The sequence below is a fragment of the Paramisgurnus dabryanus genome, chromosome 8, assembly GCF_030506205.2.
Source record: "Paramisgurnus dabryanus chromosome 8, PD_genome_1.1, whole genome shotgun sequence".
NCBI lineage: Eukaryota > Metazoa > Chordata > Actinopteri > Cypriniformes > Cobitidae > Paramisgurnus > Paramisgurnus dabryanus.
Window position 1 is genome coordinate 20,052,909 of NC_133344.1, and position 19,000 is coordinate 20,071,908.

The 19,000-nt window shown below is 36.9% G+C and overlaps 2 protein-coding genes across 2 annotated transcripts; both read left to right on the plus strand.

Moving 5' to 3' along the window:
• The first annotated feature begins 4,412 nt into the window (after nt 1–4,412).
• Nucleotides 4,413–6,245, plus strand: LOC135731329 (E3 SUMO-protein ligase ZBED1-like). The gene is made up of 3 exons (XM_073815464.1): nt 4,413–4,519; nt 4,600–5,662; nt 5,758–6,245. Exons 1-3 carry the CDS (start codon nt 4,418–4,420, stop codon nt 6,078–6,080), a joined length of 1,488 nt encoding a protein of 495 aa, XP_073671565.1. The 5' UTR covers nt 4,413–4,417; the 3' UTR covers nt 6,081–6,245.
• A 4,974-nt stretch (nt 6,246–11,219) lies between these two features.
• LOC135770437 (galectin-5-like) lies at nt 11,220–13,319 on the plus strand. Its single transcript, XM_065280130.1, has 4 exons — nt 11,220–11,242; nt 11,567–11,655; nt 12,267–12,420; nt 12,578–13,319. Exons 1-4 carry the CDS (start codon nt 11,237–11,239, stop codon nt 12,722–12,724), a joined length of 396 nt encoding a protein of 131 aa, XP_065136202.1. The 5' UTR covers nt 11,220–11,236; the 3' UTR covers nt 12,725–13,319.
• Nucleotides 13,320–19,000: the final 5,681 nt, after the last annotated feature.

The window sequence follows — 19,000 nt, forward strand, 5'->3', positions numbered from 1 at the left end:
GGGCTCCCATGGCACGTCTGCATGGTGTATCTGGATGATATTCTGATTTACAACAAAACTTTTGACGAACACTTGTCCAGTTTACAAGAAGTGTTTTCGAGAATTCAGTCTGCCGGCCTAAGACTAAACCCCAAAAAATGCCACCTGGCCAGAGATCATGTAATTTTTCTGGGTCATGTTATTTCTCGAAAGGGACTCCAGCCTGATCCTAGGAACACAGGAAAGTTTCGCAACTGGCCAGTTCCTCAATCTCCATCTGAGGTCAGGGCGTTTGTGGGACTGTGTTCCTATTACAGACGTTTTGTCAGAGACTTTTCAAAATATGCTGCTCCACTGAATCAGCTTGTTGGTAAGAATGTGCCCTTTGTGTGGTCTTCCGAATGTGACAAATCTTTTAATTTCTTGAAAAATGTGTTGTCACCTGAGCCTATTGTGATTCTGCCTGACTTCAATGTGCCATTTAAAATCCACACAGATGCATCCAATCTGGCTGTCGGTGCTGTGCTCGCACAGGATAGAGACGGCTTGGAGCATGTTGTAGCCTATGCTAGCCGGGCATTGAACGCCACACAGAGGCGCTGGTCTACTTTCGATCGGGAGCTGTGGGCCATTGTGTGGGCAGTAAGAGAATTCCGGCATTACATTGGACTTTCTTCTTTTACCATTATCACAGACCATCGACCCCTGTTGGCCCTGCGCCATATGTCTATTGAGGACGACCCAACAGGACGGAGAGGACGATGGATTATGGAACTCGACCCACTGAACTGGGTCATCATTCACAAGGAAGGGAATCAACACAAGAATGCGGACGCACTGTCTCGTCGCCCGGAAACACCCAACCCGGTGGGCACAAAGTCGAGTAGTAATTGGATGTCAGAAGTCAATGTGGTGAGTTCAGGTCAGCCGAGTAGTGACAAGTCATGTCCCTCTACAGTTGTTGGGTCTCCAAGGGAAAAGACTGCCGCACACCTACCTGACTTTCCTGATTCAGATACTGTTTCCATGAACGCTCTGTCTTTCAATACACTGGACATTAGGGCCTCGCAGCAGGCTGATCCTGACATTAGAATTGTTTTGAATTGGGCAGAGCAGTCACAAAGGCCTCCCAGGAGACAGTTAAGAGGTGTCTCTCAGTGTTTGAAAAAACTTTGGACGGAGTTCAGTCGCCTCTCAGTTATTGATGGATTGTTGTGTCGCTCTGTAATCTGTTCGCTCACTGGTGATACCATATTGCAAATTGTTGTACCCAGTGCTATGACTCCTGATATTCTTTTACAGCTGCATGGGACCCCAGCCTCTGCCCATTTCTCTTCTGAACGTGTGTGGGAACAGGCGAGAAAATTATGTTACTGGCCTTCCATGTACAGGGACATCAAGGCATGGTGCGAGCAGTGCACAGCATGTCAGACACGTCGAGGTCCTGTTCCGTCCCATCGAGCACCTATGGGCGTTTCCCAAACAGTCCGTCCTTTTGAGAGGGTGGCTATGGACATTCTAGAGCTGCCGGTGACCACTAAGGGAAATCGGTATGTGTTAGTGGTTGAGGACTATTTCACAAAATTTGTCAATTTGTATGCATTGCCTAACCAGACAGCCGTAACTGTTGCGCGCTGCCTCTTTGAGGATTATATTTTGATTCATGGTATTCCAGAAACGTTGCATTCCGATCAGGGCCGGCAGTTCGAGGCAGAAGTGATTCAGAGCCTCTGCCAATGGCTAAACATCAAAAAGACCCGCACCACTCCCTACCACCCAAAGTCGGACGGTATGGTTGAGCGCTTTAACAGGACATTGATTGACCAGTTGGCTAAGACACTGCTAACCCATGGAGGAGAATGGGATGAGTATGTGAAACATGTCGCTTTTGCTTACAACACATCGCCTCACTCCAGCACTCATTTCACACCTTACTTTTTGACTCATGGCCGGGAGGCACGAGTGCCTGCTGATGTTATATTACCGACTCGTGCACTTGACCCACAAATGACTGGATCCCATACTGATTTTGTCTTTTCGTTGCAAAGAAAACTGGACTCTGCCTTCAGCAGTGCACGCATGCATAGCGAGGCTGCTCATGAGCGTCAGAAAATGTATCATGACGAAGGAGTGCGTCACCAGCCTTATGCTGTGGGTGCCATGGTGTGGCTCAACGACCCTGTGGAGAGCCGCATGAAACTGGCGCCCCATTGGAAGGGACCTTATAAAATTGTTCAAGTCATGGACTCATGTGGTGAACTTAGATTGACTTATAAGATTGTCAATCCTTTGGACTCTGATGAGAGAGCGCAGGTTGTGCACTATGATAGGTTACGGCCTTACCCATTGCCTATTCCTTCTCTGTCACAAAACCAGACATTGGAAAATGTGTTTGATTCTTTCCCAACATCCTCCTCACCGGAGGTAGATATGCCAGGTAGAGAAGAGTGTGTTTTCCCTCAGAGTGACCTGAGTGTTTTACCTGATAAACAGTGTTTTGATAACAAGCCAGAACCAAATGTGAGCAGAACAGGAAGGCTTTTGAAACCTCCTGTCCATTTGAAGAATGTTGTCATGTATTGATATAACTGTTAGCCCTGTTGGGTAGTGTGGTGGTATGCTCCTGGTTTGCAATTATTTGGGAGTTTGTTCGATGCACTGTACTGTTTAAAAAGTGTTTGAAGAAGAAAAAAATCAAAGCATGGAAAGATGCCTTACAATTAACTCATTTTGCACTTTACACAGCTGTATATGGTTTATGTAAGGTGTTTTGTTTATGTAATTTGTACTGCTCATATGTTTCTGTGGTTTATGTTTCAGTTATGTAAACGCGGACGTTTATTTTGTCAGGGGGGGACATATGTAACAGATTTAACCAGTAAGTTGGAGTTGATTGAGTTTTACATGAGACTGAGTGCATTTGCATTGTGATCTGTGTGCAATACATTTTCCCCTCGGGGCTCGCCGTAGATGGCGTGTGGGCATGCGCACTGGAGGACGGTGTGTGTGTACAATGTGAGTTCCGGGTTGAGCACCACGTTGGATGGGGTGCAATAATAATAATAAAAGTCAAAGAGTTAATGATCAGACGACAAGCATCCGTTTCTTATTTTCTTATATTTCAGTTTAGGCGAACCCGAAGTTAAACGCTCGGTTACATAATTATTAATATTTAGAAATAAGACAGTCTTGATTAGGCTAAATATTCAAAATAGAAATGCGACCTACGGAGGCTGCAGTTTGAGAAACGGGCAACATGACTTTTGGATGCGTAAAAAACTTGATTGACTAGACCGCATGCGACCAACCAACTGGAAGTAGTGATGGGACATCTGAAGCGAGGCTCCGGAGCTTGTGTCGAGCAAAAAGGGGCGTTCCAGATGAAGCCCCGATTCGAGGCTTGTATCGTTTCCGTGAAAATCACGTGACGATAACAAACGAGGCCTCGTTTTCTGTTGAATACGTCATTGCTTCATTTTGAGTGTCGCTTCCGGATAAAAATGGTTCGAAACTCGCGCCCTCTTGTGGGGTTTGCAGTAGGCGTTTGCATTGGTGTTGAGGAGTTGGTTGTACGTAGTAGCGAGTTGTAGCGAGTTGTAGAGAGTTTGTACCGAGTTTGTAGTGAGTTTGTAGTAAGTTGTAGTGAGTTTGTAGTATAGTTATCTTTATATATCATAGCCTGTATTATATATTATATTACACTTAGTTTAGTAGATTATTAGATTAAATTATACATAGCCTAGTTCAGTAGATCATTAGAGTAAATTAGCATATATTTAGTATAATACCTATAATACGTAATTATATATATATATATATATATATATATATATATATATATATATATATATATATATATATATATATATTATATATATATATATATATATATATATAGCCTATATTAGTATTATTATATATATATATATTATTGCAGTTATTATTATTATTATAAGACTAGACTGTATTAGGGATAGCCTAGAAAGTTAGTCTAGTGCAAACGTTGGCAAACCTAGAGGCCTTTTTGTCTTTATAATGGAGCCAGCAAGAAAGAGGAGAACTTCTCCTGTCTGGGAGCATTTTGAATTGGTTGCTCATAACAAGGTTTGTATGCATTTAGATAGTTTATTGTCATAATATCACGTAATCCTCACCATATGACTGTATAATGACAATGTGTATTATCTGCATATTGAAGGTGAAATGTTTGCTGTGCCACAAAGAGCTAACTTACAGCAACAACACCTCCTCCATGCTTAGGCATTATCGTGCAATGCATGAGGATGCGCAACCTGCTGCAAACAGACCAGACACTAGTCAAAGTAATATTTAATCTTTATTTCATTATTTTAATCATGTGTCAGGCTCCTACAATACACCAGTATTGTACTGTGTTATAGATTACAGGAAGAAAATGGTGGATGAGGCTTTGGTCAACATGGTCATCAAAGACTCCCAACCCTTTTCTGTTGTGGATGACGTGGGGTTTAGAGAGCTTGTGCATGTGCTGGATCCATCCTATGTTCTTCCAACAAGAAAGGTACTGTATGTGAATAAAGTAAAGTAGTTTATTGTTATACAGTCATAATGAATAGTAACAATTCATATTTTTGTTCTCAGGCTTTGAAGTCCATGGTTGATAGCAGGTATGAGGAGGCTAAGGAGAAGGCCAAAGAGAAGTTGGACAATGTTGTTGCTGTTAGCCTTACGTCCGACATGTGGACATCGATAAACATGGAGGCTTACCTGGCTGTGACATGTCATTTCATAGATGCCAATGACCAGCTTGGGACAATCTTGCTTGGGGTGCAACATTTCCCAAACACCCATACAGCAGAGAACTTGGCTATTTCTCATACTATGGTCATGGAGGAGTGGGGCATAAAGGACAAGGTGAGGTGCCTTGTCACGGATGCTGCTGCCAATATGATTGCCTGTGTCAGGGCATTAAATATTAGGCATGCCATATGCATTGCACATGCATTAAATTTAATTGTCAGAAAGTCTTTCGACGATGTACCAGACTTAAATCAGCTTCGCACCAAATGTAGGAAGCTTGTTACCTACTTCAGGACCAGCACAACAGGCAAAGAAAGACTGGCCCAAGTGCAGGTGCAGATGGGGAGACCAACTCTAAAAACGATTATTGAGGTGGACACCCGTTGGAACAGCACATACAGCATGCTGGAAAGGATGTACGACCTGAGAGAGCCAGTGGGGGCAGCTTTGGCCTCTTTAAGGACAGATGTAAGCCCTCCTTCTTCATTGGAATATGACACCATAAAAGATGCTCTTGAAATACTGGCCCCATTCCACCAGGCCACAGTAGAGCTTTCTGCAGAGAAAATAGTGTCAGCATCAAAGGTTATTCCCCTACTGAAGATGCTAAACCACACCATTTTAACAAAATCAGAGGGCTTAACATCAAATATGGCAAGGCAGCTGGCTGACAACCTTGTCCGTCGCGTCAGAGAGCATGCATTGCAAATGGAATCAATAAGTGTGATGACAATGCCTACATTGCTGGACCCTAGGTTAAAAAAACTAGGCTTCCTAAGTCCAGGGAAGCTACAAGATGCCATCACAAGACTAAAGTCAGAATGTGTGAATGTGATTAGAAATTCTGATACCCCACCCCCAGCTCAGCTGCCTGCCTCACAAGCTGGGCAATCTACAACCTGTGGTAAGTAGTCTTTGTCTTATGTGAATGTTCACACTTGTAATGACATGTAATCTGAACCATTGAGAAGTGAGCTTTTTTCCTTTTTATAATTATAGGTGACCTTTGGCATCTGCTGGACACCACAGTGGATAACAGCAGACGGAGCTCCAGTGTGACCGCAGATGCAACAATTGAAGTCGATCGTTATTTGTCAGAGACAAATCTGGCAAGGACAGAGGATCCATTGGGATATTGGAACAAACAGAAGCTCCAATATCCCAATTTATATAAGCTGGCACTGACCTTCCTGTGTTGTCCAGCATCATCGGTGCCCTGTGAAAGGGTGTTTTCTAAAGCTGGAGAGGTGGTTTCTAAAAAGAGAAACCGCCTCAATCCAAATACTGTGAAAAAACTTTTGTTTTTAAATAAAAACCAGTAAACACTTTTCCATGTTGCATTTTGCTTTTCCACACTTCCAGTCCCATAAGCACTGCACTATTGCACCCCCAGTTCCATAGGCACTATATTTTTGCACTCCCAGTCCCATAAGCACTCCACTATTGTACCCCCAATTCCATAGGCACTATATTATTGCACTCCCAGTCCTATAAGCACTCTACTATTGCATTCCCAGTCAGCACTGCAATAACAATAATTTCTTTACACTCATTTGGGGCATTCCCTGTTTTCACTAACCCAAATAACTACTGAATAGTTGAAAACAAAGTTGTGTGTGTGTGAGTTGTGTGTACATAGGTTAACACAAGCAGAGTAAAATACTTTATTTAATACACAGGCAATAGAAAAAGTCCACACCATGACAATTTGGTTGCTCATGATGAATAGATTTGTGTGTGATACATTGCTTTGCACAGCAGGTGTCACTAGAGAGCACACTGTTTCATGAGGCTTCGAGTAAATGAACCTTTTGGCGAACCAATGGGCTGGAAAGCCTCAGTGGTTCAGGAAGCCTCATTTGGCCATCACCAGAGTCGTATAATAACAGAGTTACGAAACGCTTTGATCTCGCCGCCGCGCGGTCACGTGATTCATGTAACGTTCTACAGTTCCAAACCAAGCAGGGCTGTCAATCTTTTTGCATAGGTTTTCAGATATTTTAGGTAAATATTAGCTTGTAATGGGAATTGATCACTATACTTACTGTGTTTATAACGTTTTTTTTTTACTAGGGAGTGATGGAAATACAGTAAATCAGTTAATAAAGATAAACAGTTAATTGTGACCCAAATATAACTGTGGTTATCTATACCAACTACAGCAACACAGTTTATCTTTTATCTTTGTAGCAAAATATGGCTATATAAATGGCTATCAATCTGCTAAAAACATAATTCCTACACTTTTACTATATTAAAATCACAAAAAAGATCGCCAACGCGGTTATTTGTAACAGTGAAGCATAACAGAAACACACTAAATTCATATTTTAAATTCGCATTAAATGTTAATATAATCATACATGATTTTCGAGGATACATCACTCGTATTACTTACCAAACACAATGAAACACATAGCAGCATTGTGAAGCAGTGTGACTTTCTTATAAGGCATTTAGCTTGTCGCTGTTGCCCCCTAGTGTTACTCATAATATATACAAAAGATAAGTATAAAGTAGATGGCCACCAGTAATAAAATCTTAAACCATTAAATCTATATTATTCACACATTATACACAACTCATTAAAATATAAAAAATTTACTAGTTATTATTAACGATAATCATTACCTACAGCAGAGTTCATAAAATATCACTGTTGACTATATTAATGAAATGTCCGAAAATGTAAAGAGAAACGGTAATTTCATCTATTTACCAGCAGGTGCCATTGAAATGAATGGGCTTCAGTGCTGCGTTTGGAACTATGCGTCACTACCGGTCACTAGATGAAACGCTGTTACTTCCGCATTCCATTCTTACAACGGACGTCTATGTGAGTGTCGTAACTCTATTATTATACGACTCTGGCCATCACTAACTGGAAGTGACGTATTTCAATGTATTTAAAACAATGTATGTAAAGTGAAAATTTGTGAGAATCTTTTTTAAACGAGATCAGTAACTCTCAAATCCTTAAAAAGTATTGATTACTGCTATATAAATGATTACTTTAATATGTATGTTATTATTTTAATGTTGCCTCCATCATGTTCTCTTCAAAAATAATTGCCATTTTTTGTCATATATTTATAGCTGTTTATTATTTCATTCATTCGCATTTATTTATTTATTTTACTGTGGTGAAAGATATATAATGTGCTTAGAATGAAGGCTCTTCTTGATTCTTCACTGGAATTAGTTTCTCTGCATGTTGGTACAGATTTATCCTACATTCAAACTGAAACTTCATTACAACTGCCACCAGGGGGCGAACTCCGACAGGAAAAGCGGCATTATGATGATAGTGACAAGGATATTCATGTGGACTAATGATATGTCTTCTCTTTCTCAGTCTGTTTTTAAGGTATTTGCTCCTTTTGACCAAAAAAAAAGTGTGTCTAGCAGTTGTCCTTTTAGATTTATATGGTGGCACTGGGGATTTGTTTATGTTAATCCACCAAAATCCAATCCAAATGGGTTAAAACATTCTCCACTATTGCAGTAGAGAGGGGGCATAAAGCTGGGAACCTGGAAGGCTTTGCTGTATGCTGTTGTCTTAAAAGTTAGGCTACTAAACTTAATGAAATGTTTCAGAGACTCCTGAATGCTTCTTAGAAATGCTACAACACGTTACACGTGCCTAAAATCCCAGTTCATTAATGAATTTATCCTTAATCTTGATTAAAGTTTATTTTTTAGTGTTTTTTTTTTTTGCACTAAAAGGACGTTATTTTATAAAATAATTAAAACTATAATATTTGTTTAATAAAGGTTTAAAAAAAATATCATTTAGGAGTATTGTGTCACAAAAACATCCAATTGAAATAAAATAAAAATGTGCATGATGGCTTGTGGTTAGGCTTACATTTCAAACTATCATAAAATGAGCGATACATTAATTAATTAATTAACTAATAAAACATTATTTTTTTCTTGTATGCATATGAACTGCCTCTGGGTTTTACCCAAATCACCTTGAGAATCTCATTTTTTGTAAGTTTCCAGGATTTTTTTGATAATACTTCATTTGACAATCAATTTCTTTAACGTTCTGTTTTCTGTTTTCAAGCTTTTGTATTGTATGTATTTAGTAACCAAAGTCATGTATCGGTTTTATTTACTGCTGTTGGGTTTGCATCTTAGCATTTGAAAGTATCAAATATTATATGAAAATAGTAGATGGGTTTTATGATCTTTATGTAAAATAATACATCACTAAAACCTGTTTTAAAACAAATTAATCCCAATGGTTTTTTTTTGTTTGTTTGTTTGTTTTTAATGTGGCACTGACTCTGCATGTTGTGGTTTGAATATTTGTTCCTAAAATCTTTCTGGTTGAATATTGTGTTACCACCACAGAAGTTCATGCGATCCCCAGGGAACACACATACTGATAAAATGTATACCATGTAATGCACTATACTGTATGTCACTTTGGTTAAAAGCATACCAAATGCATTTAAATCCACAGATCAGTGAGACACGTTTCTTTGAAATTTTCAGGAGACAAAAACCCAACCCAAAATTAAAACCTGAATACATTTTATCAAGCAGCTTATTCAATCTTTATATTTAAGAATCACTTAAAGGGACACTTCACCCATTTGCATTAAGCTTTGTATAGTTAGAACCCCAGTCATGTTTTTGAATGGTCATGCATCAATTTCTCAGTTGCCGCTCAGACGGGAGAAATACAGATTTCAGTGTTGCACTTCCTTCTTTCAATGATGTAAAAATCGTCATTTTGCATCATTGAAAGAAGGAAGTCCAATATCTTTGTTGAGGGGGTGAGACTACAAACACCCCTTTTCTCGGTCAAATAGGCACCAAATTCTAAATGTATGTTACATTTCGACTACAAATATGACACACTTTCAATAAAGATTAATGTTTCTACGGGTGAAATGCTCCTTTAAACCCAGTTTAAGACCAAAACTGTAGAAAAGTGCAAATCGCTAGGATGTCGTTGGTAAGGTTTTTTTTACTTAAACTTTAAAATCTTATGATGTTATATGCTTTAGAATATGCTGGGTTATTTTATAGCAGTGTGTATGGGATTGTGAGGGAAATGTAGCACCAGATTTCAGACCATGTCTATTATGCACTTTTTACATATGTCAACATTCAGTATTTATTATCATTTGCATGTTTTGATGTGGCATAGGCGATTTTAATGATTTCATATAATAGTTTATTTAGAAGGATTGTCTTTGCCCAATTTAATTGTTAATTTATTTAATATTGAAGCAGTTATTCAACATCTATATCTCATTTGAGTAGTGATTTGTTATATTTGCAAATTTATCTATATATTTATTTTGATGTATATTTTAACATAAAAATGTGACTTTAATATACATATTTATTATTGTATGACACCTCATGTACACTCTTAGAAAGGATTTACACATATTTGTGAATTAAGCTTTTTACACATTATGTGTAATTTTGTGTTGATTTTGTGTTAAAATATAACACAAGTTGTGTTAAAAGTAACACAAAATGTGTTGTTTCAATAATAACACAAAAATGGGTGGATTCTGGGACAACGCATTTAGTGTGTTGTCCCAGAATCAACACTAATGTGTTGTTTTTAACAAGATTGTAATGAAAAAGTAAAAGTGTTGAAAATAAAAAGTGGATGCATAAGAAATTAACCCTCATGACAGCTGATAAATTAGTGGTTCTTTATAGCACCACTGAGGTTCTATATGGCACTTTTCAAGGCAAGGTTCTAGAATCATCTAAAAAGAGTTCTATATAGCACCAAAAAGGGTTCTGCTATTGTTGCAAGCCGAAGAACCCTTATTTAGTAGTATTTAGAACCATTTATTTAGAGTGTATGATACAGATTTTGGAGGCCAAGTTTGCTGATATTGATTCTGATACCGAGATTTATGAGCACGTAAATACACTTATATGGACACATAACATGTTTAAGCATAATGCTTGATCTGTTGCAGCACTTTTTATATGTTTTTTTCCTCATACAGTCTTCATTTGAATTTTTGTTACGCATACTTGTGCAGACATATTTCAGTGAAATCACTTTTCAAATGCTTTTTATTGCAGTTGTGACAAGGCATTGCAACCATTTTATTTTTAGGAGGAAAAATATGACAGAGAATGCATTTAACCGTATATGGCCCGTTTTACTTGACATCACCCTATTCAGAATTATGTTGGCTGCAAACCAATGTTAATTTTCTTAAGGTATTGCCACAATAGGCTGTCTTATCTCCTTATTCTCTTATATTATATAGTATATCACTATTATTATTAGTATATAATAGTATATACTATTATATAGTATTTGTTTGAAATGTTGCTTTCTGTGGAATTATGTGGTCAGATTTCAATGATGCCTATAAAAGGAGTTTGGTCTAGGGGTGGGACTTCTATTATTTCTATTTAAACAACTGGACAACGTGCATTAGTTTCAGCTGTGCATTGATCGGTCTTGTCTACTGGCAGAATGATTGTAAGTTACAAATATTTATTTATTTGAAAAAGAGTTTTCTTTATGTGGCTTAAAATTTCTGGACTTTACATTTAAAATTTCTAGTTTTCACTTAACTGACCAGGTAGTAATGTTTATTTCCAAATTGCTTAATGTTTAAGATACCTTTATGATATCTATTTTATGTTCTGACTTCTTAGCTCAGGCTGTTGTGAATGCCAATATTTCTAGTTAAATTTTTTTTGGTGGTTTCTTTTTTCACTTTTTTATTACACATCTTGAAAATATATTTTTACTTACAGTTGATCTTAAATAATATTTTGAATTTTTTTAAACCATAATCAGCCAGTCCCTTACAGAAGCATTATCAACGGTGGACTGAAACCTGGAAAAAGCTTTACTGTCCGAGGAGTGGTCAACACCAACCCTCACAGGTTAACCAACATCAGACACTGGAGAGAATATATGAAGAGCTCAGATGCAAAAGCCGCTAAACGTCCATCATTAAAGAGATAATGATATTAACCGAATGCTCTTGGCACATACTGTATGCTCATAAAATACTTTCGCTACTTAATCCAGCCTCAGACCATTCAGAAATACAGATTTGTTGACAGAATCCATTCATACATCTAACGTATTACATTTAAACTTGGGTCCCTTGTGACTTAGACAGGAATTCAACCCGCATGTGGCAGTCACATGCATCACTGTTTCCCCTACAGTGTAGGGTTCAGTTTTTACCTTTTGAATGCTGACTTTTATCATTTTCAATGTTTCAATTACATCTTTATTGATTAGTATGTTTTGTCTAAAGAAGTGGATTTTAGAAGGGGAGTGTAAGCACTTAGAGGGGTTTGCAGTGAACGACAGTCAATTTTCTTAAATATCAATAAAATGACTGAAGTCGCATTTGTGAAAATAAGGAATTGCATCTCTTTAAGGTTTTTGCATCTCTGATTGAACTCTTCATATCTTCTGTTTTAAAATATTCTGCTTGTTATTTCTCATTGCGTTGTCTGACTTTTCATCTTCTTGCAATCAGGATATTTTTTAACCTGCGCCACATTTTCGGGATTGCATTTCACTACAATCCACGTTTTGATCAGAATAAGGTAGTGTGCAATACTTGGGATGGTCATTGGGGTCCAGAGGAATATCCTGCAGGGATGCCATTTAAAGCAGGTCAACCCTTTGAGGTAAGAAAACTCCCATCTTTATATGTCTATATTGTATGTACATCTTACAAATTGCATTGTTTTTATATATGTATATTTATTTATTTAAAATGACAAGTGTTTATGATGTGTTTGCCTGTAAACAATAACGCATTATTATTGTTCTATGTTTTTTCAGATCTACATTTTTTGTACTGATCATTCCTTCAACGTGTTTGTGAATGGTGTGCACGTATGCTCTTTCAAGCATCGCTTTTGGTCATTGAATGAAATTGATGTTTTTGAAGTTGCTGGAGATGTGCAGATAAATCATGTGGATGCTTAGCAGAGATTTAATCTATTTTAAGGTTCAAGATCATCAAGTCAATGTAGAAATATGTTTTTTAATGCATTTGCTTGGTAATTTTATTGATTACTTTGTCTCCTCTTGGTTTGTACTGTATACCAGTAAACTGCATTGACTGATTCTGAATATTACAGAAAAATAAAATAAACATAATGCAAAAACGTTTTCTTTTAGCTTATATGTGCCTAATGTGGTTTTTAAATCGGGGGTGTTATCACAGTTATTCTGTTATATGGGTCATTCTACAAAAAAGGTGGAAATGCTTGTCCCTTGCATTTGCAGACCCCTTAATCATTTAATTTGACCCAATAATCCCATAATGATATATATTTAATAAATATAGACTGTCCTTAAAATGATGAGAGAGTTTATTTATTTAATTTTCTTTTTTTCCTTTTTTTAAACTTTTTTTTAAATGTCTGGTCCTGAAAATTGCCCTGTCCCTTTGATCATACATGGAAGTTGAACTGTGCACTTATTATTTAAAACCATGTTTTTTATAAAACAAATCTAATTTACATTTACCTTTAACCCTGTTTGAATTTACTACAACACTGAAATGGTAAAAATACACGATTAATATGAATAATAACAAATAAATAATTGGTGTTACCCTACCCAAAGTACTTTTATTTTGAAACAATGCATCAGCTCTTTGAAGTTTTTCATGGGTCAAGAGGTCAGTGAAAGAAGTGCAGTGGAGGAAGGCAAAAGGTTTTTGAGATGTCTAACCTTATTTGTCTAAAATATCATGATATATCTAAGAATTTTGAGATAAGATTTTTTGGATGTCATTAGTGTTACTCTTTTTTTTTTATAGCTGGGAGTGTTAAGATCTTTACACAAAAATACATTATACTGAATAAGTATGTGATTGTTACATCTCTTATGAAAAAGCACATGGCTAATGGCAGCCATTTTGTTAAAATATTCATTTTTCTGTAAATTGTCATTGGTGTTATCATCATTGGTGTTACCGTCATTAGTGTTACTTCTCTAATGAGTACTTCCTAAGCACTATTCATTTAACTGACCAAAATGAAAGCATCCAAACAAGATGGATAATTTTATGAACGTTTATAAGTTTTATTATATTCATTATCTATTATTATATTCTAATTTGGTCATTGGTGTTACATTGTGTCATTGGTGTTAAACCAAGTTTTGGTGTTATGAATGTGTTTTCTTGTACTTTCTAGTAATATTTTGTTGTTGATATGGGATGTAAGACATTGTTTATATTTCAGTCTTTGCATCAAAGCCTTTTTGGTTGAATATTTTTGTTTTTGTTGGTTTAAAAGAAAAAATTCAAACTGAGAATCAAATAATTTCATATAATGCTGGTTTTAAGAATGATGAGTAATTAGTATATTAAATACTAATATATAATATAAAGTATATAATAATGTATAAAAGTATAAAAATAATGGTGGTGTGTAGACAGGAAAATAAAAAAACCTGTAGTACGCACAACGGCTCTAGAGCCAGATCCTATCCCAACCCCTGAAGCCTGCCCCTGAGGGCAAGAGCAGATTTAGACATAATGATTAATAGAGCTACCCAGTATTATGAAATTAATACCATAACAGCGTGGCTCAGCCGAAGAGTAACATAATCAACATCTTTAAAGATGGCTTTAACTTTTTCCTCCGTAAATAAAACGGCAGAAACTGTTACTATAGACACTTTCCCCATGATCCAAGTAGCAAACCCTAACATAGGTGAAGGATAGGACCCTTTCGTACTTGTATAAAGGCCTTGGACAGCTATAAAATGCCATGAGCTGTAGAGATGTTACCCCCAGGAAGACATAGAGGAATACATTGTGCAGGTAGAACAAAAAGAAAATGAAATTATGCAGGCTTTACAGGCAGCATTAAAATTACAATGGAAAAATTAGAGATGATTTCATGGGGAGAAATGTAAACGGAGAGGCAGTACATTATAATGATGCCATCTTACAAAACTTTTGAGCCCCTATATAGGAACACATGAGAACCATGTTTAATTATTTGAAAAATAATTAAAAGTGCATAGTGGCATTGTGTTTACTGATAATCCAGAGGGTCCATAACAGTATCAATAAAAAAAAAAATGCTCTGATACAAGGGTTACCATTCACAAAGATCTGGATTTATCAGAAAACACTTTGTAGCTTTTGACACTGCCAGCTTAAAAGATTTAAAAAGCTGGGCGAGACATGTAGAAAAAATTTTCACATGAAAAAAGAAGAAAATTTATTTAAAATAATTTGCATTTCGGGGATAGCAAAAATCTAAGAGATTTATGCCCCTGTAGTCATATTGACAAAATACCCTGTTAATTTGTTAGGAAGAGATTTGATGTATTAGTTCAATTTCTGTGAAAGCAGGCATGCAAGCAGCTTATTCTTCAAATAAAAACCCAGACAGCTATAACAGCTCTCAGTCGGAACATTATTACACTCTAGACGTGAGAAATCTAGAGGAAGCACAAGATCTTTTGCAAATAGTTGCATTAAAAGAGGAAGTTCAGTGGACAATGAAAGCGAATGGTGCTTTCGATAAGATCAAACAAGAATTAGTTTCTTCCATTGTGTTTAGCTTTAATTGATTGCACTAAACAATTTGTGCAAACCGTAGTTTGAAGAATGAAATTATAGGCTTCCGTGTTGTTACAAAAAGATGGCACAAAGTTAAGACCTGTAGATTTTTATTCTAAGAAGATAGATATGGTATGGTATATGTGTACAAGCAGTTTGTGCAGCAGCAATAGCTGTAGAAGTATCAGCTGAGATTATTTAATTTCACCATTTGACACTTTTAATTACACATGCTGTAGATATTTTACTTTTAAAAACTAAACTGAAGTTCTTATCACCTGCTTGACATATGTCTTGTATGACCGTGCTAATCTCACAACCACACATTTCCATTCAGATGTTTAATATATTAATCCCAGCAATTTTAGGAGAAACTCATTGTTGTACTGAACTAACAGATCAATTGGTTTTGGCCAGACCAGATCTAAAAGACAAACCATTAGGAAAAGGAGAAGTGTGGTTTACAGATGGTTCGTGTTATAAAGAAAGAGCAGGCAAAACTATCACAGGATATGCTGCAGTCAGCTCAGATCAAATTATAGAAACCAGACAGTTGCTAAATACAAATTCAGCACAAGCTGAAGAAAAATAGCTTTGACAAGAGCATGTCTTTTGGAAAAAGGCTAATCATTAACTGTACAAACAGTTGTCAGTAAGCCTTTTCAATTTTTATTTAAAACTTTTTGTTTTTGTTTGTTTGTTTTGTTGTTTGTTTGTTGTTTTTGATTTGAAAAACAATGGGAACGGAGAGGTATGAAGACCTCTATGGGAAAGTCAATAACTCATAATATAATTGTTTGAGCCATGGGCTTTGCCCATGTCTCAAACAGGGGGGAGTATAAAGTAATAGAGGAACATTTTATACGAGGAACATTTTATAATCTATGGATTTCATTCTTACTAAAAAAAGCATGTACTATGTACTATATACATTGTAAAGCATGTATTATATACATAAAGCATAATGCTCAAGGAAATGTGAGACTACTGAGAGGTAAATTCCTGGAACCAGAATGCCCTTTTCAGAATATTTGAATGGACTTCATTGAATTGAATCAGAGTGGTCCATACAAATACTGTTGGCATTCCTGAGAAAATATATAGTGACAGTGGTCCCCATTTTGTGAATGAGGTAATAAAGAGCCACAAACCTAGACATCACTTTAAAGAATCATTGTACATATCATCCACAAATTGCAGGACTGGTGGAATAAATAAATGTCACAGTAAAAGAATAGGAATAAAATAAAATAAATGTATGGATGAAACTGTATTGATTTAGTGAAGTTGTGAAATGACCTAATCCATTAGAGATCATTTTTGGAATAAAGTTTGGAATGTCCCTGTTAACCTCCCCTTTGCAGAAGAATGAAGAAGAATAAAACTTTAGTGATTATTTAAAAGCAATTTTCTCTAAATGTGTGTTAAAAGCAAACATACTGCCAGATTTTCTCCTCTCTCTGTCATACAGTAAGCAGCTGTACAGCCAGGTGACTACATCTTAATCAAAGTCTTTTAACAAAAAAATTGGTCCAGCCCGAAGTGGGAAGGCCCCTATCAAGTTCTTATAACCACACCAACATCAGTAAAGATTGCAGAAAGACCTTCGTGGATACATCTCAGCCACATCAAGAAACAGTTGTTTTTTTCTGTTCAGGACAGTGAAGTTGTTGTTTAGCTAATCTAGGTCAAAGAAAGTGTGGGTAAGTGAGTGGACCCGGAAGATTTTTTGTGACCCCTGTTTATTTTTTACGGGAGCAAGGGAAGTTTACCACAGAAGATATTTTAGGTAATATTAGTTAGCACTGTCCTGTCTACGCAGAACAGAAGAAATTGTTGATTTCCTGAAAATAATCATTGTGATCCTAGCAATCATGCTGGTGTGTGAGACCCTGCCTGGCTGGACGAAGCAAGATAAGCAAGATGAGTCTAAGGTGAAGGAGAAAGGCAAGTGGCAGCAGATCAAAGAAGGGAGGTATCAGAACGCCTGCGAGATCAACATGTGGTATCGTTATGCAAAATATACTGCTTTGAGTAGAAATCACACTAACTGTTATGTCTGTTCAAAGATGCCCAAGTCAGGAATGAATCTGAATGTAATTCCTGAACCTGTGATAAACGTTTCCGGCCTGTTTCCTGAATGTTGTAGTGGAAGATTTTTTTATTTTATTTTAATTATAGTTTATGAACTTATAATTGTTAAATGGAAAATCCTGTTCTTCTGTTCTAGTGAAAGATTTCTATTCTTTCCATCTGTTCAGTAGTAAAATGTCCAAAGACTAGAACATTATGCAAAGTCCTACCAGATAAGATAAAGGGGGGCTAGTGAATGAGTGGAAGTGGAAAAACTCAGTAAACGGTAGAGTTTCACTGAGAACAAAATAATTTCTTCTATTTGACCAGATGTGCTTCAACTGATATGTTTCTTAGTCATTGATAAATTGAAGGTTTATTTTCTAAGTGACGCTGGAACTATGATGAAATCTTTGGATCATGGGCGGAGATGGGATGACTGTGTTTTTCAGTATCTTACTATAAATATGTGCTCAACCTTGTAAACGGGGCTCTTAGGTTTTTAAACTTCTAGCACCACGGGGGTGAGAGCCTATTCTGCAGAATATATTAAATTCAGACAAAGAAAATTCTGTCGACAGTGTGTCTGTGTGATCCTTGACTTTCACTCTTAGTGAGTATTATTTGATGCGGCAAAAATTCCACGACAATGTCTAGTATCAGCTTATTCACCACAGTTTCTGAACATGACTTTGCAAAACCGCCTGCCACCTGTGGATATTAAGAAACTGACTTTTAAGAACTTTATGAGTATAACGTTTAATGTTAGTGATAAAATGTACGGCCCAGTCCATGTTCCTCCGAGTGCACAGTTTATTTGTTATGAGACCACTGTGACCATAGGAGATGAGGTTTTTCTTGGAAAGTGGCCAAACAGAACTTTAAACGCATATTCACGCCTTGTACTAAAAATCAAACAGGACATTTCAGACAATCCGAAGCTAACAGAGGAGATGTGTGTACAAATTATTTCAACGCACCCAATGTCATGGGAACCACCCCACAGATGAACTTTGTGTGGCTTTGCGGATTAGACATTTATAACCATCTTTCTAATGGGTGGAAGGGCCGATGTGCCCCCACCCTACCAACAGATCTCTCTTTCATCATCACCGCAAAGGAAGCTCAACATCGCACCAAAAGAGATCTCTTCAAGAAGCACGACTCCCTGTGGGGAACTGATGTCCCCAATGACCACAAGCTATGGTCCAACGGTCAGAAAGTTGGACTTGCTTTTTCCTTGGCTAGGAACTGGAAAACTTATGTTGAGAATGGAAACCATTGACTGTCGATTTGAGGTATTTCTTAGTACAGCAGCATTGAAATATATCAAAGAAGAACTAACAGCCCTACGCATGATGGACAGGTAATCAAACAGGCCATTAACAACCTCACCATGCTACGTGAAGACATTGAGAAAGACTGTTACAGCTGCTGGTGTCTCCAAATGGTTGTTTGGAGGGTTGTCGGGTAAACGCCTTTTGAAAGTGTGTGTTGTTCCTGATTTGCATGTATCTGAGCTGTGTGTTACCCTGTGTTGTGAAATTAATGAGAAAAATTATTCATTCTACGTTTTCAGACATGTATTTTATTGGAAACTT